A 27,373-nucleotide genomic window follows, 5' to 3' on the forward strand; every position below is an offset into this window, starting at 1 on the left:
GTGCAACGGCCTCCTATATGTCAAAAGATCAAGGAAAATGTGATTCCTTATGTCATGAATCCTTTAATTGTGATGATGGGTGTAATTTTTTTAAGATGCTAAAAAAATAATTTCTCCTATCCCAACTTAATATTCACACACAATTACTAGTACACAATTGGTGGTTGTTTTCCCTGAAAGGTATAAACGCAGTGGCACTATGAAAACTTTGCTTGCTTTGACCAGCTAAACACAGAAATATTGGCTCAAACGAAGTTTGGGGTAGGAATGCCTCTTTTGCTGACCAATGAAAGAGGCAGAGTGTTCGGTGACGCAAGTGGCATAAAAATTACACACTTCACCTTTAAGCAAGTTTGGTAATTAATAATTTTTTTTTAATAAAAACAAAATCAGAGATTTTCAATTATACAAAAACATTTATTTTTATGGTACTGCGCTACAGAGAATGCATGGAGTCATTTTAATATATACATGGTTTTTTTTAAAAAAAAAGACCTATTTGCATTTCTAAAATTAAATAAAAAGGTAGAATAATGTAGGGGGAAAAAAAACTCTGTAAAAATGAACTTACACTGAACTGAAAGAACAATTTTTTTCTCTTCATAAATACATAGTCAAATAGTCCTGATCTGGTACTGTTGTGATAAGATACTAACTGAATACTCCTGTGATGGATGTTTAATTGGTGTTCTGTGTGACATGACCTCTCCCAAACCTTTATCAAGACATAAAAATGGAAGCTAGAACAGAACTGGCAGAACCGACCAGACATCAATCAAACACTCAATGGTTACTGAAAGGAGAAAGAGAAAAAGCAAATTACTCATAAGCAATAAATGATTGCATGTTTGATGAGAAACAAAAACTTAAGACCGTTTTCATGTTTGACTCAAAGCCGTATGATCATTTCTACATAAATTGATTCAGCAGAAAACTTCTAGGAAAAGACAAAGATAATTCAACCAAGAAATCAAAGCTTCAATAAACCACCAAATGCAGTGGAAACAGTCAAACCGTCTCTGTGCTGTAATTACGCGGTCATATCCAAAATATTGTTTTCTTCTCTTTCTCCGAAAATTAGATAAAGGCCATCTACTCCAGTCGCCAGACAGTTAAAACCAACATTGTTGCTGAAATAAAAAAATAAAATAAAAAAAGAGCAGGACCAGTGGAGTATGCATGTGGCACTGCCAATGAATATTAATCTGGCAACCAAGTGAAAAACCCATGTGTCTCTTCACCAGGGCCGTGTCATTGCTTAGCTTTTTTGAGAATGGTTCCCACTGCAGAGATGACTGTAGTCTTGGTCCCGCTAGCTGTTGTGGTCACAGAGACTACTCCAGGGAGGGTGGCAGTGGTGGTGAGGAGGGCAGGCTGTGCCAGGGTCACCGGTACAGCTGAGTCCCACTTACTCTTTCTCTTCTGGGCATCTGCTGAGGTTTAAAGGAATAGTTCACCCAAAAATGAATATTCTCTCATCATTTACTCATCTTCATGCCATCCCAGATGTGTGTGACTTTTTCTTCTGCAGAACAAAGATTTTTAGAAGAATATTTCAGCTCTGTAGGATCACACAATGCAAGTGAACAGGGTGCCAAAATTTTGAAGCTCCAAAATTCACATAAGGGCACAATAAAAAAACTCCAGATGACTCTGGTGGTTATATCCATGTCTTTAGAAGTGATATGATTGGTGTGGGTGAGAAACAGATCTATATTTTAGTCCTTTTTTACTATAAATTCTCCTCCCTGCCCAGTCAATCTCCACTTCACTTTCACTTTGACATTTTCCTCCTCCTGCATATTGCCCCCTATTGGGCAGGGAGGAGAATTTTTGATAAAAAAATGACTTGAATATTTATCTGTTTCTCACACACACCTATCATATCGCTTCTGAAGACATGGATTTAACCACTGGAGTAGTATGGATTTTATACTCCCTTTGTGTTTTTTGGAGCTTCTAAATTTTGGCACCCATTCACTTGCATTGTGAGGACTTCCAATCTTGAGAGCTGAAATATTCTTTAAAAAATCTTAATTTGTGTTCTGCAGACGAAAAAGTCATACACATCTGGGATGCCAGGAGGGGGAGTAAATCATGAGATAATTTTCATTTTTGGGTGAACTGTCCCTTTAATGTATGTGTTCAACAAGCAGTAACTGTAACTGTTGGTTAGCAGTAGATATTGACCGGTTTCAGTGACATCACTTTTTCCTTGCAGCCGCCATATTTGTGACCATCAGCATGAGGAAACAATGGCGGTGATTGAAAAAACGCCCGTGAAAAAATTGCTTTTGATCCATACGAAGTCCCAGGAAAACTGTATACAGGTCTCAGCTCAGCACAAATATTGCCAAATTTGACTTTCGCAGACATTTAAATATATTTTATCCATGATTCATCCCCGAAAGTCAGATGTGTGACAGGCGAGTACATCGTTGTAAACATCTCCCAATCAATAGTTATAAATGTTTTGTTTTCTGGTCTGATTTGGTCACATTATTACAAAACATCTGTGATGGTCCCGTCCGCATGAATGTAAGAGCTGCTTTTAACTCATGAAGAATACATAGAAAGCAACCAAGGCATATTAGTGTATATGACTAATATGTTCACATTTTAGTCTCATGGTGTAAATAAAGTCTGTCCTTCACAATCTTATATGTTGTTTATTGTTACTTGTATAACATTATTATATACACATTAAATATATAGGACTGTATATTGACATTAAAGTGCTTATTATTTATTTCAATGTGTTACAATTATTACATTATTATGACATTATTAACATTGTCCTATGTGCATTTCCAGGTTAATTGTATCAGACTTGATTATGTGATAAATAAAATCAACATGTGAACAGATAACTGACATGTCTGAATAAATAAGCAAATACCAACAAGAGTTTTATCATGCTCTCCCCCTTCACAGCTGCTTGACTTTGTTGAAATGAAGCTGTGTCACTTGAAAGATATAACTTTATTGAAAGAAAAATAACAATTTGTATTGGTAAGTAAACAGCAGTATCCATTTTTTCAAGATTTATAAATAGAAATAACATTTTGCCAGCTTATGCCGCATCCTACAATGCAGCACACTGAAGGTATATAGAATTTTAAACAAACATGGCGGCTCGGTCATACAGTGACGTCACATGAAACAGGTCAATAGACCAATAATCAAGTTTGATATTTTTTAAATCAATATGTCTGCTAATCGGTTATTGTAAAATATTATTATTATAATAAATAAACAATTTATTATTATATACCAATAAACAGTAAATCTGAAGGAGGTACTTCTAGCTTGAATTGCTCCGATGGTAGGAATATTCCTCATTATTGTCTGGGGGCATTATTAACTGTGTTCATTTTATTACACAAAATTATTTGCAACGAATTAACATTACTGGCAGTTGTGATCATTTATCAATACTGAGTAATACAATTAGAGAATAAATGCACAACATAAAGCAAACATTAGTAAGGTGAAGTCTGGAGCCAATGTGGCATTGTACCTGTAGATGAGGCAGTTGTGGTATTTGTGGTCATGGCCGCTGCATTAGTAGTGGTGCCCTTTTTGGTGCCCGTCACAAACTCAATCTAGAGACAGATGAGAGAACACAAATAAACAGTAAAAATCAGTGGGCTTGTGGTCTGCCTACACCAACACCCATTACAACCTCAAATCAAATAATTTCAGATTTTGTATAAAGCCGAGTGCCTCAGGGCTCTAACCTTGGTCCTCTCCTTTTTGGCTTTTTCCAATTTGTCCATTTCCACTTTCTGAGCTTTGGCTGTGGAGAAGACAGCACACAAATGATCAATAATCAGTGTAGTTAATTCAATCCATATGAGTAGAAATATCAACCTAATTTAAAATGAAATGTACCTAGTGCCTCATAATAGGAATCCTCCGACCAGCCATGGGGGTCAAACATGTCCTGTGGAGAAGTAAACGCACAAGGTTCGAAAATCCTCATTCAAAAATGCGTTCTTACATAAAACATTTTGTTTAGAACTTGCATAACATGTATATAACAAATCAGAGGTTAAAGGTGAAGTGTGTAATTCTTTCTCCTATCCCAGCTTAATCTGCAGAGGCAATAAAAAATTAAGTCCCTGTTTAAACACTGGGACTTTGTGGTGCTATCAAAACATTACTCTGTTTGATCTCGACCAGCTTGTTCATAGCAATGTTGGCTTAACAAATGGCATGAGTTTGGGGTGGGGCTATCTTTTTGTTCGACCAATGGCAGACGAGAACAAAAGGTTTGTAAAAGCTTGTTAGAAAACTATTTGGTGATGCTAATGGTGCGGAAAGTACACACTTCTTTATCCTAAAGCAATTTTTTTCCCCTTCAAATCAGCACCTAAAGTGGTATTAGAAGTTTTATGCTTACTTTTGGATAATTGGTTCCAAGTTCGTCGATGCCACAGAACTGGATTAGCTTCTCATAAATACTGTAAACAAATGCACATGGTTAAGTTGCAAACACATAAAACAATTCCAAAGGTAATGCATTGTGTTATGTCTGGTGGGTCATAAACTATCGTTATCTACCTTGGGTTGCGGAACTCTTTCTTCTTCTGTATGTGGCTGTTTGTGTCGAAGTCTCCATGTTGCTTCCGTTCGTAAAGTTTATATATCTTTTCCTAAAAACAGAAAAGTGACAGTCAATTATTTCTACTTATAAAGATTGATATTTAGTCTTAGTATTTATGTAATACCATTTCAGCCAGAGTTTTATATTTTCTGAACGCAACGCCCATGCATGTCTTTTTATTTCTTTGGGGCCCTAGATATGGCTCAGTTCCCTTCTTCAATGCAAGTCTACAGGGGTTTTTGTTTTGCCCATTTTATTGTTTACCATGTTATAACCTTAAAACAGATTTCCGTTTCTTAGAAAATATCACCAAAGTTTGAGGTAAAAAAATAGAACAAATGGTGCAAGACAAGTTATGCGGCAAAGTTAAATACTTAAAGGAATGTCTAAACACAATTTTTGTTTAAAAAAATATTAATGAACAAAATTTTTTAGGTAATCAGCATTACGCAACAAATTCTGATGATCAACGTTTTAAACAACTACTTTGAACCCAGATCATTCCTTTAAGGTTGGGGGTTTGTTCAAATCCCTAACCTCAGCTATGAGCAATAGTTCAGTAATAGCGATGCTAGCTTTAGAACAATCGCATTCATTTGTGTCGATCTTAAACTTTTGTCCAGTCTAAAATGGGCATGATAAAACAAGTAAAAAAAAAAACTGCCCAAGTCCGTCTGCTCCAAATGGTGTGAGACACGAAGAATGAATAAAGTCTTTGTATGGGTGCGAGTTTCTAGAACTAGAGGGTGATTTTTGACAACCAGACTAGAAGGAGCACTTGGAAACATGCCATGTCCTGCTCCTCGATTTGTTCCCTTGTCACATTCCAAGAATAATAGGCCCTTTTGCTTTTGAACTAATTCTGAGCAGTCCTTTGTTGATGTTTCACTGATCTCAGTTCATTCGTACAAAATGTACTTCATGAGAGCTAGCATGAAGACCAAATCAGATGAGTATAAGGGAATCAGGATAATGTCTGAGCAATGATAAATGCATAGCTGGAGGGACAGGATATTCATCATGACGTGGAAAAGCACATCCCATCTCTCAGAACAAGGCTGTATAGTGCTGGAGTGTGAAAACCACACCCGTGTAACACCTGCCCCAACAGCACAGATAGCGAAAACAAGCCACAACAGGAAATAATACGATTATTAAAAGGAATAGTTCACCCAATAAATTGTCAATATTTACTCACATTATGGCTCATTTCTTCTTTTGTGTTATACGGATTATAAGGAGTTGGGAAAACACAAGGGTATCATAACAGACACTTAGCAAAGTTAAGGGAGCATCACGCAAAAACAGATGTTCTCAGTTACAGGTGTCATTCTAAAAATTCGCTATTTGTAGCCAGTGTATGTGTATTCTGCAAGTGAAAGCGTTGATTATAAAGGACTGAAATTAAGTGAGTGATATTCGGTTGGTCATGTTCTCATTTAAATGTTTTTAAACAATACTATTGTACTATTACTATTTCTTTCTGTTTAAAAGTTTAGCAATTAGCAAATAAAAAAATACTGAGTGCTACACAGTGATCTATACTTCACTCTGTTCATTCTACAAAACTATCATATAGCTTCAGAAGACTTGGAATATAGTCATATAAACTGCTTTTATGGGGATTTATTTGTCCTTTTTGGAGCAAGACAGACACTAACTGTTTACTGTATGCAACAAAATGTAAAAAAGCTGTAAAATTCTCATCTTGTTCCACAGAAAAATAACAGCATACACATTTGGAATGACATGATTGTAAATAATGACAGTGAGCCATTCCCATAAGAATATAAGAAAAGATAACTTCACAAGTGAATCGCACAATTCTACAGCAACAAGTTGAAATTTGACACAGTTTCTACATCTCAGACCTCAAAAGTTTGCTGACCTGGGCATTTTTGGAGTCTGACAGCATGTGCTAAAGTTGTATGGTTGAGGGCAAACTGCCAGTCCTTAGCTCGGGTAGAGCAATTCACCTGAACGCCCATGTTTTTCAACATCCACAACAATCCACACCCTCAAGACCCCATCGCCACACCCTCAGATATACAGTTGAAGTCAGAAGTTGACATACACCTTAGCCAAATACATTTAAACTCAGTTTTTCACAATTCCTGACATTTAATCATAGAAAACATTCCCTGTCTTAGGTCAGTTAGGATCACTACTTTATTTTTAGAATGTGTAATGTCAGAATAATAGCAGAGAGAATGGTTTATTTCAGCTTTTATTTCTTTCATCACATTCCCAGTGGGTTAGTAGTTTACATACACTTTGTTAGTATTTTGTAGCATTGCCTTTAAATTGTGTTAACTTGGTTCAAACTATTTGGGTAGCCTTCCACAAGCTTCTCACAATAAGTTGCTGGAATTTTGGCCCATTCCTCCAGACAGAACTGGTGTAACTGAGTCAAATTTTCTATCGGATTGAGGTCAGAGCTTTGTGATGGCCATTCCAATACCCTGACTTTGTTGTCCTTAAGCCATTTTGCCACAACTTTGGAGGTATGCTTGGGGTCACTGTCCATTTGGAAGACCCATTTGCAACCAAGCTTTAACTTCCTGGCTGATGTCTTGAGATTTTGCTTTAATATAGCCTCATAATTCCTCATGATGCCATCTATTTTGTGAAGTGCACCAGTCCCTCCTGCAGCAAAGCACCCCCACATCATGATGCTGCCACCCCCATGCTTCACGGTTGGGATAGTGTTCTTCGGCTTGCAAGCCTCACCCTTTTTCCTCCAACATAACGATGGTCATTATGACCAAACAATTACATTTTTGTTTCATAGACCAGAGGAAATTTCTCCAAAAAGTAAGATCTTTGTCCCCATGCACACTTGCAAACTGTAGTCTGGTTTTTTTTTTTTTTTGCTGGTAAGTTGCTAACTCCTTTGTGAAATACATACTAGAAAGTTAATAAACAATGACCCCATTATTTTCCCTTTTCAATATAACTAATATAATGTTAACCCTGTCCCTGACAACCATGTCACTCATGTTGATCACATCTGTTTGTTATGTTAGCCAGCTATAATTTATCAGTGCAGTCAGTAATGTAGCAGATGGAAAGGTAAACATCAGAGCATCTTTTTGCAGCTCAGTAAACAACAGTGCAGTGGTGGATTGTGTCTGTTGAGTGTTGATTTCACACTAGGTTGTTACCTAGTTTGTGAGACGCAATTCTGGAAAGTAAAATAACCAATGTCCATTTTTTACTCTCCGTGGCAACGAGCTAATTGCTAACTAATGAACAACGCAACTACTTTCATTGCTTGCAGCTGAGTGGAAGCTAATGTGTAAACATGTCAAAATCAAAATCAAAAATCAAAATCACTTTATTGTCACACAGCCATATACACAAATGCAATGGTGTGTGAAATTCTTGGGTGCAGTTCCAATCAACATAGCAGTCGTGACAGTGATGAGACATATACCAGTTTCCAATAACATCAAATTAACACAGCACAATTTAAACATCTGATATACACATAATTACACTCAACAATATACAAATAACAACATACACTGTACAGTATACAATACACACTATATAGATACACATTATTCAATAAAAATAAAAAATAAAAAAATACATAAAAAGTATATATAGTAGTATATATAGAATGTACAGTAGGTTGTATTGTACTGTATTGACAACAGCTGTTGGTTGATAGTCAGTTGTTAAGAGAGAATATAATATAATTTATGACAGTCCCGTGTGAGATATAAGAGTAAGGGTAATAAAGTGCAGTGCTGATGTATTTGATCGTGGGAGATCAAGAGTTCAGAAGTCTGATTGCTTGGGGGAAGAAGCTATCATGGAGTCGGCTGGTGCATGAATGGTGAAAATGTATTCACCAAACTGTTTTGTTCAGGATTCACAGTTTGGTACCACCTTCAACCGAACAATTCCAGTCATTGTATTTATAAAATGTAATATTTGAAGTCTGGTTTTCCACCGTTGAAAGTTTCCCATGAACTTGTATAGCAGAATAGTGTAACACCGTTGCCGCTGTTTATCTCTTGTCTCAGCAGGTGTAAATGCTTCTTGTTTTACAACCTAAATGGCAGTTTGACTTAATTGACTGGCAGTATTAATATAGTCAGTATTTGACTGATACTGAAAATACAGTACTGATGTTTATTTAGCTACTTATTTTATTTTTATTTATTCTTTATTTAAATGGTCAGCAGCTGACTGATACTGAACAGAGTACTGATGTTTATTAAGCTATTTATTGTATTTTTATTTATTCTTTATTTAAATGGTCAGCAACTGACATACTAAACAGTACTGATGTTTATTTAGCTATTTATTGTAATTTTATTTATTCTTTATTTTCTCAGTGTTCATTTCTAGAATTTGTTGACAAAGTATAATAATAATGTCAAATATTCTTTGATAAAAATATTTGTTTAAGAAAGCAGCCTTCTGAGTACCTTTGCATAGTCATAGTTTGCATCTTATTCAGGCCAAGAACGGTCCAATTAAACAGGAAACCGTGATTTTGCTGCAATTTAAATTGACAAACTGGGTGATTTTCATGAAACCTGTCAAGGTTATATTTAATTATAATAATAAATGAAATTATACATTTTGCATAAAGAAAATGAAACCTACATTTAGGACCATTAAGACATTATGACATTATGCATGAAGTCCGGACATTGTACTTTTACTATTCCCATTGTTTTCAATGATGATTCTCATTACAGTAACAGTAAATTTTTGAGGAAATACAATTTTTTTTTTAAATCAAATAAATAATCGAAGATTTATTGATTTTCTAAATAATCGTTAGTTGCAGCCCTAAAATAATATTATTTGTTTCTTTAAATTTAAAAGTAAAATACACCCAAGACAATGTCTTGACAGGTTTTGTGAGAATAACCCAACCACCCTTTCTTTAGCAATACATATAAAAATAGAAGTCAAATAGTCTGTCAAAAACTAATAAGTCTAACATAATGGACATAATTCTGCAAACTAAGTAGAATATACAGTTGTGCCCGAGAACATCTTTTTACTAGCTACTTTGTGTGTTTATCAGACAATCTGTGATTGGCCCATGGACATGCCGCCTTTGGCTAGACTAACTTCTCTCAGAAAGCAAGCACACTGGCCAAGTGCTGTCAAGATTTCTCTCATTGGACACCATGGCAACAGGTCAAGAACATCTCAAATGGAAAACAGCAGCCATCTTACCTGCAGATGACTGGAACAACGCCCAGGTGGTTCAGGAGGAATTCGGATCTCATCAGGCGACATGTTCCGAACCCTCTCGGAAAACTGTGCTGTAAAGAAAAAAAAATCCAAGTTACATTATACACTACAGTATAGAATAGTTAGGCCTATATACTGTGTATATATTCTTTTACAAATGGGTGCCTGTAAAACGGCTGTATACTGCAATGGAGTAATTATAATAAATCAGTATTTGAAATGGATGTCACATGCTTATAGTTGTGGCTGGTTGCTATGCCATTGCGGAGGTATTCTGGAGCACATTGCTATGCTGTTATTAGGGTGTTCTGGGTGGTTTCTTATTGGCCTAATGCCAAATAAGCCCTCTTCAATGTAAGTCTATGATATTTATTTATTTTCTTGTCCATTTTTATCATCTGCCAGGTGAAAATCGCAAGTCTGACTGCTTGGAAAAGTAATAGCACACCTCTGCACAACAAGTCACGTGATTTTAGGTGTCATTCATGTCAGTAAATAGTGTGAGAGTAACCCACCCAAGTTTAATACTTGTGATTAGGGTTTGCTCAAATCCTGACCCAAAGTATGAGCAACAGTAATAGTGATTGCCTTGGTACATTAAACAGAACAAGCCTAAAGAAAATACTTCTCCCAACAGTGGAATGAAGCCGAACTTTCTTATTACCCCAGACTAGAAGCATCTATCAGCAGTCTTTTGAAGACATCTCTGGATCGAATTACCAAGAAATGGAATTTGTGGTTGTGTATGCATGCTGCACAGTCAACACTATTCAAAACATACTGTTTGGAACAGGCCACTGTTGAATTCTCCTTCCTCCACCTCCCCCCCCACCCCCCACCGTCTGCCTCTCTCACTCCCCCTGGCTGCTGTTCTGGCAGGTCTTTTGTAGCAACTGTGGGCCAAAACATGTCTCTATTTGCTTTGAGACGTATGAAATACAGATCAGGACACACATACACAGAAAAAAAGGCCCTCTTGCGATGGAAACTTTTTTAGCTTGAGCTGCCTTACATAAACTAAAATTTGAGAACATCTCTGTGGCAAGACAGATAGCTGACTCAACTCACACCTGTAGGACTGCACTTCAGCAAGGTTTAGAGGCATTTAGTATGAAACATAAACCTAAATGAGTTTCTTTTCTCCGTGGAACACAAAAGGAAATGTTAGGCAGAATGACACCACCAGTCACCATTCACTCTCATTGTGTGGAAAATAATATGTTAATAAATAGGATGGTGACTGAGGTTAACATTCTGTTTAACATCTTTTTTGTGTTGCACAGAGAAAAAGTCATATGGGCTTGAACACATGAGTAAATGATGAAAGTTATAATTTTTGGGTGAAATATACCTTTGAGTTCTCCTATTTATAATAGATGTTCCCTCTAATTTTTGTTCTTGCTGAGCATATTCTATTTCTACTGGGCAGAACTTTCAGCCACCTGAGCAGTGGTGACTTGACGTGGTTACGTGGCAGGACAGACGAGGGACCCCGGTAAAGCCGACAGGCTGAAGGACCGCGGTGGAGCCGAGGTGACGTCGAGGGATTGACAGGCCAAGGCGGAGTCCAGGGCTCAGAGGGTTTAGGCGGAGTTGGAGGTTCTCCGTGTCTGGGATATCTCAGAGGGCGATGATCGAGCCGGTGGCTTGGGGGGAACCAGCTGATCAGGAGAACTCAGGGTGGGCACAAGGGCGGGAACCAATTCCAACTCAAATAGCCCAGTGAGAGATGGCTCTGGAACGGACAAGGTTTGCAACGCTGGCTCTGGGATGGATGAGGCTTGCAACGCAGGTTCGTTGGCCGTGGCAGACGTGGGCGTTGGACAGAGGTGAGCCTGAGACACTGCATGGAGCAGACTGAAGCTTGGCTGTGATATGCCATGGAGCACGCTGAGGCGTGGCTGTGACATGGCATGAAGCAGGATCAGGCGTGGCTGTGACATGGCATGGAGCAGGCTAAGCGTGTCTGTGACATGGCATGGAGCAGGCTGAGGCGTGGCTGTGACATGGCATGGAGCAGGCTGAGGTGTGCCTGTGACATGGCATGGAGCAGGCTGAGGCGTGCCTGTGACATGGCATGGAGCAGGCTGAGGCGTGCCTGTGGCATTGAGCAGACTGAGGATCCGGGGCAAAAGATGGCGCTAGCACAATTTATACAATTGTATTACAATTTATATAATACAAAATAGGCTATGTATTTAAAAAAAACATCCTCAACATCAGCATTGGCGTGTTCCACCTCAACATGTCCGACGAGGAAGTTTGTGGGCTGTCCATCAAGCAGGATGAGGACATACACTATCACACACTCCTTGACAGACAGGTCGGTGTCTCCATCAATGATGAATGAGATGTACTGAGCTGACGATACTTTAACTGCAGTGTTCTCGCAGATGGTATCTGCTATCATGCCGATGATGTTGGCACATGACTTGTCATGTCAACGCCGTTCATTTTCATAAGCTGCAACATGGGTTTAAATTTAGTGAAGGCGAGCTCTTCTTTGACGATGTAGGCGGTGTTAAATTTCATGATCAGCTCTGCCAATTGAGCGGAACGTCCGGCAGCATCCTGACGATTAAAAGCTTCAACAATCAAACCTGATCCTGAATTCTTTGCCACACACTTGTCCCGGCATTTCTTGTTACAGTGAACGCAGTGCATTAAGCCATTTTCACAGTGGAGCCACTCGAAGTCTTTCAGCCACTCTCTCCAAAAACTGTAAGCCTTCTTTTCCGCTGGTGGATCCACATTCACCACATGATCGCCATCACCAACTCCAGGAGTTACATTATCTGTAACTTTAGGTGGCTTACAAAAGAAATCGCTCAGTGTTCTTTTCATCTTCTCTCTTCAGCTCTTTACATTTTGCGTGCTAGTTAGCTCCCTGTCACATGACAATGGAGCGCGGTGAAAGGGAGTGATTGACGGCTAATATTAACCAATCTAAAATCTGCATTAAAGAATGTAAAGATGAAGTTTAATTGGTTATGTAACTTTGAATAGAACGGTGGACCGGTCACTGTATCAGCTCACAGCAGGCACATAGAGCAGTAATTAGCGAACGTTTTGTAGAGAAATGAAAACAGGTTGCACCACAACAATTATTTGCACTCGCACAAATGCTCCCAAATATATTTTAAGGTTGCACAGATTAAATTTCAGGAGCATATGCGACCAAAATGGTCGCAATTTTGAGCCTTGATTAACAATCGTGAAATCCAAAACCCGCAACTCCAAACGTGAACAAAATACAAAAACATGAACTTGACGTAACTTGACATGACTAAACTTGACATGACCAATCCTACAAAGTTACATTCACAATACCTGACAATGGACGATGGCAAACATTAGGCTTAAATACATGGACAAGGGAGAAACATGACAATGACAACCAATGACAAGACAGAACTGATAACAAGGTAATAAGACAATAAACCAATGAAAGCAAGACACATGAACATGGAGGGAAACATGAAATCACATGACCAGGGAACCACATGATATGAAACAGGAACAGGAACTAACTTTCAAAATAAAATACATGAAAAACATAAATACATACAACCCTGACAACTCTCCATAGACATAATGAGTTTTATACTGTACGAACTACAGATTCTATCCCCTAACACTACCCCTAAATCTAACCCTCACAAAAAAACTTTCTGCATTTTTACATTTTCAAAAAAACATAGTTTTGTATGTTTAAGTGATTTGAATTATGGGGACACTAGAAATGTCCTCATAAATCACATTTATAGCATAATACCCTTGTAATTACCAGTTTGTAACCTAAAAAAAAAGTCCTTGTAAACCACCCACCCCCCCCCGAAAATTCTGAAATAATTTACACATCAAACCCCTATAAAAAGAAATGTTAGACAGAACGACAGCCTCATTCACTTTCAGAGAATCTTTTTTCTATATCATGAAAGAGAATGGTGACTGAAGCTTTTTGTGTTCCATGTAGAAATAAAGTCAAATGGATTTGGAACAACTTAAGGGTGAGTAAAGGATAGAATTTTCAATTTTGAGTGAACTGTTACTTTAAAAGAAGAAATTTAGAACAGCAGATCTCTTGCCATTGTCATTTCCTCTCCATCAGAGTAATCATGTATTGACTGTATGTGACTCATGTCTCTGGCATCTTCAGAGTTCAGTGACCACCCAAACAAGTGTAACCATCACACACACACACACACACACACACACACACACAAGCCCATATACCCACTCCCATCTCAGAGAGACAGAAAAGGAGGCAAAATCTGAACCGAATCTAAAGACCTTCTGTGTCCAAGCACAAAGATAATCTTTAAGAGTGTCTGGCAAGTACTTGCTGGTTGTGATCTATTCTAAACTTTTCACATTTTAATAAGAAGGCATAGTGGAATTTTCAGTTACCCACCCAAATAATTCTACAACAAAAATTCTGTTTACTGTAACTCCCTACAACTGTACATTTAATATGTGTCTGGTTCTGACTGCATCACAGAGATATGTGGCATTACAAATACAGATTTAAACAAAAAGGGAAACATGAAGACACTACACACTTCTCGCACAGGCTGCAAGTCTTGTGTTGTTTATAGTGTTACACATTTAAGGCTAAATTAATACCAAATAGATATTCAATTTTAAGTGTGTAATTTTGGTTCTCTCCTAGTGTCACCAAACATTATTGGAAAAAAAAAGTGTTTTCATTGTTTTTCATTATTAGAGTGGTTTCCTGAACACAACCAGACATTGGTCAGACAAACAGATAGTCCTTCTCTAAATCAATCCCCATTAGTTGAGCCAATGTTGATGTGTCAGGATGCTCAAAGAAACAAAGGAATATTTTGAATATTAAAACACTCTCGATTACAATTTGCATCCTTGATGTATCTATAAGAATAGATAAGACAATCCCCCAAAAAATACAAATTAGATTCTTTGAAATTCTAAAGCATGGTTTGTTAATTTGTATCTTTTTTATTGTTAAGCTTTTAAACATTTTGATTAACAAAATAATCTGCCTATTCCTAATATAATAAATAATGACAGCCCTAAATTAGATATCAGGATGAGGAAGAAATTGTTTTACTAATTGATTTTAAAGAAATGACTGATGCTGCGATGTTGCTTGTATAATCAAAATTACCGTAAGAGAGGACTACAACAATTCCAACCTGGCACACTCATTTCCTGGGCAGGGACAAGACATACGCACATACACCTCAGCCACCTTCTGATAAAGCACATGCACCCTGTTGGCTGGGGCACAAATACACACCAATGCCCAAGACTGCTTCCTAACACTTGATGTGGTGCTCTGCACAAAATCAAAGTCACGTTTTGAAAGGATTTTGCACCACATTTCAGAAGATGGTGAAATGGTTATGTCTGCATGTTTACTTTGATACTTACCAACAAGCTCTTGGGGGTCTTTGGTCTCCCCTTCCTGCACATCCTATCAGAAAAGAAAAGAACAAACATACATACACATATAATCGGAAATCAAGAATGCACTGCAAATCAAAATAAGCCTGTTAATTTCAAAACATGTACATCCACATGACCGGAAATGGAAAGATTTAGAGGAACACCGATATACAGTATATCCAACAGTCCAAAGTCCGTACATGGAAGACAGTGTTTTATTGTGTAACATCTGGTTGGCACACAGTGACATTTGATGCACTGCTAGCTATTCAGAAGAGAAAAATGAGAGTGGTCCTATTCTGTAAGATTTAAACACGAAAGACCTCATTTGGGAACCTTAAAAACAGCAAGTGATGTAATTGGCACAAAGTGTTAAAGACCTGAAAAATAAAATAAAACTGAACAGGGTCCCATATTCACTGCCTGTTCTCCTGTAAACAATCTCGCAGATACAGTCACTCAGCAACAGGATAGCAGATGAAGGAATTATCTAGTAAAAGCGCCCAAGTAGAAAATGCATCTAGGACAGCACATAAAGAGAGAGAGATATAACTCAGTGAGAGATAAATCTACTGTAGCCAAAAGCCCAAATCCTAACAACAGTCTTTTCACTTAAAATGCTACGGCAAAACAACGTGAGACATAAAAAGACCTATCCATCTCCGCTCAAGAGGGGGAGGCCTGAATCAAAAGAGGTCTTTTTCATTTAGATTAGCCCAAAAAATTGGGATCATAGGTTAATGGACCTGTCCCGGTTTCTGTTTGCACTTTTACAACACTGAAGCAAAAAATGTCATATCATATGAATCATTATGTTCAAAATGCCTTCAGAAAACAATTAAAAATACGTATGCACCAATGTATCAGCCACTGATATTTATCAGCCAGTTACTGAATTAAAACCATCGGTATATCGGTAATAAGCATGAAAACCTATAAGTAAAAAATAAAAAATAAATAAATAAAAAAATGGTTTATAGTAGGAAAATTTGTGAAAGTGGCACTTATCTATACATAATGAGGGAAACCATCCAAAATGCTTTCACTCACTTTGACTTCTGAGACATTGGTATGGTATTCATTAAGGCTGCACGACTGATTGAGTTAAGATTAAAATCGCAATAGTCTTGCAAGATTACTAAACCTAAAGGCTGTGTTTTAAAATGTAGTAGCATTGCAGTGCTTCAGTGAGCACAGTGTGAGCAAGCAGCGCCCTCTACCGGTCTGGACGGCATTATCCATTACACTACAATATAATTTAAAAGGGACTTTTGTTCCATTGGTTTTAACTTTTTTATTTTTCCATGATGTGGTTGATATTTCAGTGGAATTTCCCAACATATGCATTTTATTATGAATTTTTAATGTTCTATCTTATACAATACATACAAGTAAAATGAGTTCTGTTGTTTTGAACTACAAAAACGCTTTAGAAGTGCAAATAACCTTTTTTCACAGCAGTCATTATGCTATGAAAGTTAGGTCTTTATCATCTTTTTCTATTTATCTTTCATTGTGGCTGGCTATCTTTAAAATTTTGGCCTGTCATGTGTTCAACAGATCCAATCCATTTTCAATGGGAGTTATTTATTGTTAGAACAAGTAAAAAGATTTTGCACCTCTTTGTAAATTTTTAAACCATCATTCCTGAGCAAAACTGTGATCTGATGACAAAATAAGGTAAGTGGCAAAATATCGGTATCGACATATAGTTTTTTGTTAACATCAGTATCAGTCAAAAAATTGCATATTGGTGCATCCCTACTTAGAAATCAAGCAAGCAAAGATTTCGCCCTGGATTTAAAGAAATAGTTCACCCATAAATATATTGTCACTTTCATGCTATTTCATACCCGTTTGATATTATTTTTTCTGTGGAACAAAGGAGGAGAATTTTTGAAGAATCCACATGCAACTCTTTTCTATACAACAGCAGTTCAGAATGACCATGTCTGTCAAGCTCCAAAAAGGACAAATAACACCATAAATGTATACGCTATATTATAGTTTAGTAGAAACAGATCAAATGCAGGTGTTACCAAGGAGAGGACAGTTATGCATCAGTTGCAGCAAAATTCATATTTGAGCGGCATACCCTCAGAAACCAATCACTGCTTTGATCAACATAAGCAAGGGGTATCTATGTATACCATTTACACTATTTTTTTGTTTATTAATGCCTTGTTAAATCTTTATTTTATATTATATAATATACTGCATAGTGTATATTGTTATTTTTTTAACAGTTACTTGGCACATTATTTTAATCATATTTTTATTGTTATTTGTTACTGCTTTTTTACTTTTATTCTTCTTTTCTTGTCATTACACATTGTGTGTATTGATGCCTTTGTAATATTGTATGTAAACACAATCATGCCAATTAAGTACTTTGAAACTAATTTATATATATATATATATTCCAGTTCATCTGAAGCTATACAATAGCTTGTCTGTTTCTCACAAAAAGCTATTGTATGGCTTTCACAACATCTAGAATATAGCACACAAATCATATGGACTAAGTTTATGGTACTTTAGATTTTCTGAGCCTGACAGACGTGGTCACTAGGAACAGACTTGTACAGAAGAGCGGTTGTAAAGATTCTTAAATTCTTCTTTTGTGATCATCTGAATTGCAAAAGAATGCTGTGATGATCTAATGTTATCTGGAAAGCATAAAGAACAGTTTTTTTTCTCTGAAGTGTGGCTCCTAAATTATGCTCCATCAAAAGCTACTATTTTGAAGGAAAAGTCATTTCAGTGCATGAAATAAATTGCCTCTGCAGTCATTTGCAACTCTGCTGCCTGAATTTAGATTCTTGTTAATGAAACTAATAATGACAAATAGTGCTCTTAAAATACATGCATCAACACTACAATATTAACTGTGAAGGTTTTATGGAAATGTTAATTTTATTTAGATTTATAATAAATGTTAAATTTCACTTATAATAAGTATTATGGCATTACCATGTTTTTGAGCACTACCACAATTATTCTTTGAAGTAGGGGTACCATGTATACACTAATACATGTATTTACCATAGTTACTACAACAACAGTTTTTACAAACACTGTATACTACAGTTTTATGAATATGGTTATCGAATATTAATATTGTATTACCATCTAATATCATCACAATATGGTACCACTGCTGACAATAATATTTTGTAAAGTTTTAAAAAATTTAAGCGAATCTGAAAACTGTAAGACCCAGGCTTTACAATGTCAAATGAATTTGAAACATGAAAGAAACCTATAAAATACCTGAAGTTAAATTAATAGGTAAGAAAGCACTACGGGCATGCAGTATTGACCTAATATGACGCTTCTCTGCAAGTTAAAAACATATTGTGCCCCAGTTGAAGTGAGTCCTTTTTCTCTTGGTTTGAGACCAATCATAATACTGCAGTAAACTGTGGGAGGGCGTGTCTTGGGTTTGATGCCCTGAACCCCTAAGCAGTCAGGGATGGAATTTAGGGCGGGGTCAAATACCTTCACATCATCTTGGGCTCGCCCTGAGTCTGACTCCTCATCTTCCTATGAAAACAAAAACGCATAGGGTCACCACAATCAAAATATCATGTAATGCTGCTGGGTGCACAGACCCCCTCTGAAGCTCACTTTATCAGCTAAAAGTTGAGCTTTAGTGTAGTGCACTAACCACCACATGCTCTTACTCATATTCAAGGGCTCCCCCTTGTGGCAAACATGGAAACAACTACAGTGATTTGAAATGTTATAGACAAGAAACTATTATCATCAGATTAATTAAATTCAGCTTGTGAAACGGTCTCATAAAATGTATTTGAATAGCAGGGGAAAAATAATTTAAGGGACAGTTCACCCAAAAATTAGAATTCTCTCATTTACTCACCCTTATCCCATCCCAGATGTTTATGAATTTCTTCTACAGAACACAGAGATTTTCAGACCTTTAGATCTCAGCTCTGTTGGTCCTCACAATGCAAGTGAATGCCGGCCAGATCTCAGAAGCTCCAAAAAGCACATAAAGGAATCATAAAAGTAATCCATTAGACTCCAGTGGTTAAATCCATGTCTTCTGAAGCGATATGATAGGTGTGGGTGAGAAACAGATCAATATTGAAGTCCTTTTTTTTTTTTTTACTATGAATCTCCACCTTTGACCATCCCCGACCAGTAGGTGGCTGAATGTTGAAGTGAAACTGTAGATTAAAAGTAAAAAAAAAAAAAAGAAAGGTCATAATGTATCCGTTTCTCACCACACCTATCATATCGCTTCAGAAGACATGGATTTAAACACTGGAGTCATATGGATAATTTGTATGATGCCTTTATGTCCTTTTTGGACATTCAGTGTTCTGGTCACCATTCACTTGCATTGTGAGGACAAACAGATCTGAAATATTCTTCTAAAAATCTTTGTTTGTGTTCAGCAGATGAAAGAATGTCATACACATCTGGGATGGCATAAGAGCAAAATGATGAGAGAAGTTTCAATCATCCCTTTATAGGGATAATTTACTGTCAGCTGGTCATTATTGCAAAATAGATCTCGGGGTAAAGCAAATGGTATTAGTATCACCCTGCAGGGATTTATTTTGTGATCATGACTGACGGACTGTACATTGTTGCACTTGCAGGGCTTTTATTGCTTTGAGTTGAAATTACTGACAAAGTGGATTTGTGTCTCCTAGTGATTCCTTGTTTACAAAACTATTTGACCATTCAATACCACGACTGACCAATCAGAATAAAGTATTTTCTGCACGTCAAAATATGATAAAACAAGTATATGACTTCTAAAGATGTAACTATGAAAGAATTAGTATTTTAGTAAATAAATAAATAAATAGAATACACATTCATTGCCAATGAAAAATAGCAAAAAGGAGGAGAGAGTAAACTTTTCAAATAATCCTGGGCATGAGCATTTACAGGTGCATCTCAATAAATTAGAATGTCGTGGAAAAGTTCATTTATTTCAGTAATTCAACTCAAATTGTGAAACTCGTGTATTAAATAAATTCAATGCACACAGACTGAAGTAGTTTAAGTCTTTGGTTCTTTTAATTGTGATGATTTTGGCTCACATTTAACAAAAACCCACCAATTCACTATCTCAAAAAATTAGAATATGGTGACATGCCAATCAGTTAATCAACTCAAAACACCTGCAAAGGTTTCCTGAGCCTTCAAAATGGTCTCTCAGTTTGGTTCACTAGGCTACACAATCATGGGGAAGACTGCTGATCTGACAGTTGTCCAGAAGACAATCATTGACACCCTTCACAAGGAGGGTAAGCCACAAACATTCATTGCCAAAGAAGCTGGCTGTTCACAGAGTGCTGTATCCAAGCATGTTAACAGAAAGTTGAGTGGAAGGAAAAAGTGTGGAAGAAAAAGATGCACAACCAACCGAGAGAACCACAGCCTTATGAGGATTGTCAAGCAAAATCGATTCAAGAATTTGGGTGAACTTCACAAGGAATGGACTGAGGCTGGGGTCAAGGCATCAAGAGCCACCACACACAGACGTGTCAAGGAATTTGGCTACAGTTGTCGTATTCCTCTTGTTAAGCCACTCCTGAACCACAGACAACGTCAGAGGCATCTTACCTGGGCTAAGGAGAAGAAGAACTGGACTGTTGCCCAGTGGTCCAAAGTCCTCTTTTCAGATGAGAGCAAGTTTTGTATTTCATTTGGAAACCAAGGTCCTAGAGTCTGGAGGAAGGGTGGAGAAGCTCATAGCCCAAGTTGCTTGAAGTCCAGGGTTAAGTTTCCACAGTCTGTGATGATTTGGGGTGCAGTGTCATCTGCTGGTGTTGGTCCATTGTGTTTTTTGAAAACCAAAGTCACTGCACCCGTTTACCAAGACATTTTGGAGCACTTCATGCTTCCTTCTGCTGACCAGCTTTTTAAAGATGCTGATTTAATTTTCCAGCAGGATTTGGCACCTGCCCACACTGCCAAAAGCACCAAAAGTTGGATAAATGACCATGGTGTTGGTGTGCTTGACTGGCCAGCAAACTCACCAGACCTGAACCCCATAGAGAAATCTATGGGGTATTGTCAAGAGGAAAATGAGAAACAAGAGACCAAAAAATGCAGATGAGCTGAAGGCCACTGTCAAAGAAACCTGGACTTCCATACTACCTCAGCAGTGCCACAAACTGATCACCTCCATGCCACGCCGAATTGAGGCAGTAATTAAAGCAAAAAGGAGCCCCTACCAAGTATTGAGTACATATACAGTAAATGAACATACTTTCCAGAAGGCCAACAATTCACTAAAAATGTTTTTTTGTTTGTTTTTTTATTGGTCTTATGATGTATTCTAATTTTTTGAGATAGTGAATTGGTGGGTTTTTGTTAAATGTGAGCCAAAATCATCACAATTAAAAGAACCAAAGACTTAAACTACTTCAGTCTGTGTGCATTGAATTTATTTAATACACGAGTTTCACAATTTGAGTTGAATTACTGAAATAAATGAACTTTTCCACGACATTCTAATTTATTGAGATGCACCTGTACATTCAAACCTTGAACTACAATGACAGTCTGTTTATAATGCTCACAACAGAAGACAACACTATGCATTACTTAGCATTAGATATTTGCTTGCTAAATTACGTCTGTGGGTATGAGAACATTGCCTAAGGTTTTTTGAGTGAAAACTTGCAGAGTAAATGTATGTTAGGTAAGATAAGGTAATTATGTTGGAGCAGCCTTTAAAGGAATTCTAGTAGTTCACCCAAAAATGCTATTCTCTCATCATTTACCATTATGCCGTCTCAAACTTGTATTACTTTCTTTCTTCCATGAAACACAAACAAAGATATGGACCCTTTTCACACCTCTGGTATTTGGAACACAGATGTAAACGACTGCAGAGTAAAATTCGATAGCGGTGAATGGGAGACCACGCAAAATAAAATTTTTGCTTGCACATTTGCTCCAACAGAAAAAGAAAAATGCCACTATTACATTTCCACAACTTTCCAAATAAAGAAAAAAAAAAAAAAGACGTTTTTTCTTTTTTTTTTTTTAAAGTGGTTGACAACGGCAGTCAGAAGAGAGATGGCAAATTTACTGTCACTCTCCCAGCAGCAGTGTTAGAAACACCAGGGTAATATAATACTAAGTATAATGTTATAAATTATACTAAATAATCAAATTGCAAATAAAAAAAGTTTGCTAAATTTACACTGCTAAATAAAGCGTCATCATGAAAATGGTCCATTGTCAAGGAAATACGATGTGTTTATAGTCATACAATGCAAGTCAATTGGGTCCAAAACTTTCAAGCTCCAAAAGGGACACCAAGGCAGCATAAAGGAAATCCATACGACTCAAGTGGTTTAAACCATGTCTTCTGAAGCGATACGATCGTTTTTGGGTGAGAAACAGCTCTGCGCATACATTAAGAGCAAACATGGATTAAACAACTCTAGTCGTATGGATTAACTTTCTGATGCCTTTATGTCCTTTTAGGAGCTTGAATGTTCTGGCCCCATTGACTTTGCTTTGTATGGATATAAACACATTATACAGTTGAAGTCAGAAGTTTACATACACTTTAGCCAAATACATTTAAACTAAGTTTTTCAAAATTCCTGAAATTTAATCGTAGACAACATTCCCTGTTTTAGGTCAGTTAGGATCACTACTTTATTTTAAGAATATGAAATGTCAGAATAATAGAGAGAATCACATTCCCAGTGGGTCGTTGTTAGTATTTGGTAGCATTGCCTTTAAATCGTTTAATTTGGTTCAAATGTTTTGAGTGTTCTCTCAGTAAGTTGCTGGAATTTTGGCCCATTCCTCCAGACAGAACTGGTGTAACTGAGTCAGGTTTGTTGGCCTCCTTGCTCGCACACACTTTTTCATCTCTGCCCACATATTTTCTATCGGACTGAGGTCAGGGCTTTGTGATGGCCACTCCATTACCTTGACTTTGTTGTCCTTAAGCCACTTTGACACATCTTTGGAGGTATGCTTGGGGTCATTGTCCATTTGGAAGACCCATTTGCGACCAAGCTTTAACTTCCTGGCTGATGTCTTGAGATGTTGCTACAACATATCCACATAATTTTCCTTCCTCATGATGCTATCTATTTTGTAAAGTGCACCAGACCCTCCTGAAGCAAAGCACCCCCACAACATGATGCTGCCACCCCCACGCTTCACGGTTGGGATGGTGTTCTTCGGCTTGCAAGCCTCACCCTTTTTCCTCCAAACATAACGATGGTCATTATGGCCAAACAGTTCAATTTTTGTTTCATTAGACCAGAGGACATTTCTCCAGAAAGTAAGATATTTGTCCCCATGTGCACTTGCAAACTGTAGTCTGGATTTTTTTATGGCAGTTTTTTGAGCAGTGGCTTCTTCCTTGTTGAGCAGCCTTTCAGGTTATGTTGATATTAGACTTGTTTTACTGTGGATATAGATACTTGTCTACCTGTTTCCTCCAGCATCTTCCCAAGGTCCTTTGCTGTTGTTCTGGGATTAATTTGCACTTCTGCACCAAACTACGTTCATCTCTAGGAGACAGAATGTGTCTCCTTCCTGAGCGGTATGATGGCTGTGTGGTCCCATGTGTTTATACTTGTGTACTATTGTTTGTACAGATGAACGTGGTACCTTCAGGCATTTGGAAATTGCTCCCAAGGATGAACCAGACTTGTGGAGGTCCAAAATGTTTTTTTCTGAGGTCTTGGCTGATTTCTTTTGATTTTCCCATGATGTCAACTGAGCTTGAAGGTAGGCCTTAAAACACATCCACAGGTACACCTCCAATTCATTACACCTCCTATCATAAGCAAATTTGCTAATTTTCTAAAGGCTTGACATCATTTTCTGGAATTTTCCAAGCTGCTTAAAGGCACAGTTAACTTAGTTTATGTTCTGACCCACTGGAATTGTGATATAGTCAGCTAAAAGTGAAACAATCTGTCTGTAAACAATTGTTGAAAAAATGACTTGTGTCATGCACAAAGTAAATGTCCTAAACGACTTGCCAAAACTATAGTTTGCTAATATTAAATCTGTGGAGTGGTTAAAAAATGAGTTTTAATGACTTCAACCTAAGTGTATGTAAACTTCTGACTTCAACTGTATATCCCTGAAAATATTTTGGTTTGTGGTCACCAGAAAAAATAAGTCATACTAGTTTGAGACAGCAAAAGACTGAAAAAAATGATAAAATTATCAATATGGGGTGAACTATTCCTTTAAGATGTAGCCATATAATAAAGGATCAAATTAAAGGGTTGCATTTACACTTTTAATGATTAGATGATCCACAAATGGAATTAAACCTTGCTGCATTATGGAATGAGAATGGAATATTCTGTTCTGACACTTATAGAAAGCCCCCAAACTGAATGTCAAGACATAGTTCACCCAAAAATGAAAATTCTTTCATTATTTACTCACCATCATGCCATTCCAGATGTGTATGACTTTCTTTCTTCTGCTGAACACAAACGAAGATTTTTAGAAGAATACTACTGCTCTGTAGGTCCATACAATGCAAGAGAATGATGGCCAGAACATTGAAGCTCCAAAAAGCACATAAATGCATCATAAAAGTAATCAATATGACTCCAGTGTTTAAATCCATATCTTCAGAAGCAATTTGATAAGTGTGGGTGAGAAACAGATCAATATTTAAGTCCTGTTTTACAATAAAACTCCACTTTCACATTCTTCTTTTGTTTTTTGTCAATTTGCATTCTTCGTGCATATCACCACCTACTGGGCAGAATTTCTAGTAAAAAAGGACTTAAATAATGATCTGTTTCTCACCCGCAGCTGTAATATCACTTCTGAAGAAGTAGGCTGAGTTCAGAATGGCATACTACCCATAATACTCATACAACTTTTACCATATGCATCTATGGCAGAAATAGTATGAGTAGTATGGTGGTATGCCATTCCGAACACAGCCATAGATTTAACCACTGGATTACTTTTAAACTGCCTTTATGTGCTTTTGGGAGCTTAAAATTTTGGTACCCATTCACTTGCATTGTGAGGACCTACATTGCTGAAAGATTCTTCTAAAAATATTCGTTCGTGTTCAGCAGAAGAAAGTAAGTCAAACACATCTCATCTGGTATGGCATGAGGGTGAGTAAATGATGAGAGAATTTTCATTTTTGGGTGAACCCTCTCTTTAAGGTGAAAAACTGACCGAATTTCTGGTGCTGTCATCACTGTCCTCATTCTCTGAGCCCTTTTCATCTGCTTCCTCCAGGCGAATCACGTCATCCACCCCGTAACTGGCCGACACCAATCCGCCGTGAGATTCAGATTCTGACAGATACACATGACAAATATTAACACTTATTATCATGCTCTATCGAGGAACAATACACACATTGTGATGCACAACTTACACTTGGAAACTTCCAGTTGTTGTTATAGTGGTAGATCATCTATAATGATGCATGTATAATATAGCATTTTACATATGCATGTATACCACACATTTTCACATTTATATCCAATGCTAAAAAGACTGACCAGTTATTTACATTTGTATGCCTTAGTCTCGAGTAAGCGCATTTAAATATCAGCAAGTTGAATTAAATCAATCAACACATGTTACATGTTACACCTTTACAATTAATTTACCATGGTAACCATAATTTTACTCCCAAATACGATACTAGTACAGTTCTTATTACTGATATTACAATAACACCATAATAAAAGGGGATCGCTTTAAAACAGTCGATGAAGATTTTACAATCTTTTTCATTTAGCTAAATTTTCTTAACTATGACATTTTGGCAGAAACCGTTGTTATAGAGATACATTTTGGAAAAGGTAGGCTAATAACCAAATCAGCAGTCTTGAATGATTTATAGCAACAATAATGTAACATGCGTAACTGTCTTCTCGTGTCTTGACAGAAGGTGACATTTTACAATTATTTCATCAATAAGCCAAAGTATATACAATATGGCACAAATATATAAAGCCATTACACTACTGACAGGTTTTCACGTGGAATTACTCTAATCATTACTCCAAGGAAAACAGCTGTTTGAAGCCATTAAAGTAATATAATGCACACAATTATGCTTTATAAACAATTTGACCACCGTCGTTTGTAAAGAGACGCCATGCGCACGTTAGTTGACAGCAATACATACTGACCACAATGCCATCAATTTGACTAACACGGAGTGTTTCCCATTTTTCTTTAGTATCATTCCTTTCAGTTCAAAGAGTTTATACCTTGCTCGTCGGAATCTGGGTCCGAATCTGGCTCTGAATCATCTCCATAAGCCGCTAGAGAGGAAAGAAGCGCACTCTTTTTACTGCTCGCCATGATCCGCGCTGGCGCACACCGATGACGATTCTTTCTATATTTCGTGTGCGCATACTGGAAGGCCCTGTCCCAATACCCCCACTTACGGTTTTGGTCTTGCCTACTTACCCACGTGTCTTACGTATTTCCGGTGTTTGGCCACTAGTGTGCAAGTAGATGTGAAGACTGCGAGTGTGGATGACTTTTGATAATGTTTTTATTGTGTGAAAATAATTGTAAATGTTAATTATTTTTACTCATTCTGATTTTCAATACTTTGCACATTAAAACATATTTAACTGTAAAACTGTGTCGTCCATAACTAGTGTAAAATATTAAATATAAGCAATTTCTTTCTACTTTGTTTCTCAATACACTGCATAAAACTTAATTTTTAAAAATAAAAAATGTATTCTATAAACCTGTGTGATCCATTAATAGCTACTAATACAAACCATTTAAATTATATGCTTTGGCTTGTCATTTATATAAGACGACGAAAGACTGATTTACACAACTTATCAATATGTGGTTTCATACAGCAAATAAAAAGCATTAAAATGTACATTTAAATACATAAAGATGAGAAAGAACTTGTGGTAGTAGTTGATACATTTGTAATTTTAAAACAACATTTACTTGACCGCATATTGTATGCCACACTGGCTGATAAATGAACAAAATGACCAGCAGTATTAGGCAAGAACAAACAAAATAAGATGATTACTGGGCGAGAAGGATAAAGAGGTATATAAATATACACATAAATAATATTTTGTAATTATGATGCTAATA

At 37.0% G+C, this 27,373-nt stretch overlaps 1 protein-coding gene across 3 annotated transcripts; it reads right to left on the bottom strand.

Annotated features, from left to right (window-relative positions):
* Positions 1–396: 396 nt before the first annotated feature.
* On the bottom strand, positions 397–26,644 carry sap30bp (SAP30 binding protein). 3 transcript variants are annotated; one of them, XM_051668231.1, is made up of 11 exons: positions 26,506–26,644; positions 25,454–25,575; positions 18,767–18,811; positions 15,251–15,293; positions 9,818–9,906; positions 4,567–4,658; positions 4,406–4,466; positions 3,895–3,946; positions 3,741–3,799; positions 3,521–3,605; positions 397–1,430 (listed from the first exon to the last, which is right to left on the bottom strand). In XM_051668231.1, the coding sequence occupies exons 1-11, from the start codon at positions 26,597–26,599 to the stop codon at positions 1,252–1,254; spliced, it is 921 nt and encodes a 306-aa protein (XP_051524191.1). In that variant the 5' UTR covers positions 26,600–26,644; the 3' UTR covers positions 397–1,251. The 3 variants fall into 3 exon arrangements, with proteins under 3 accessions (XP_051524191.1, XP_051524190.1, XP_051524192.1); XM_051668230.1 differs by having other exon boundaries at positions 397–1,433; XM_051668232.1 differs by lacking the exon at positions 397–1,430 and adding an exon at positions 1,743–2,980.
* Positions 26,645–27,373: the final 729 nt, after the last annotated feature.

This window comes from Myxocyprinus asiaticus, chromosome 33 (assembly GCF_019703515.2).
Source record: "Myxocyprinus asiaticus isolate MX2 ecotype Aquarium Trade chromosome 33, UBuf_Myxa_2, whole genome shotgun sequence".
In the NCBI taxonomy this organism is placed as follows: Eukaryota; Metazoa; Chordata; class Actinopteri; order Cypriniformes; family Catostomidae; genus Myxocyprinus; species Myxocyprinus asiaticus.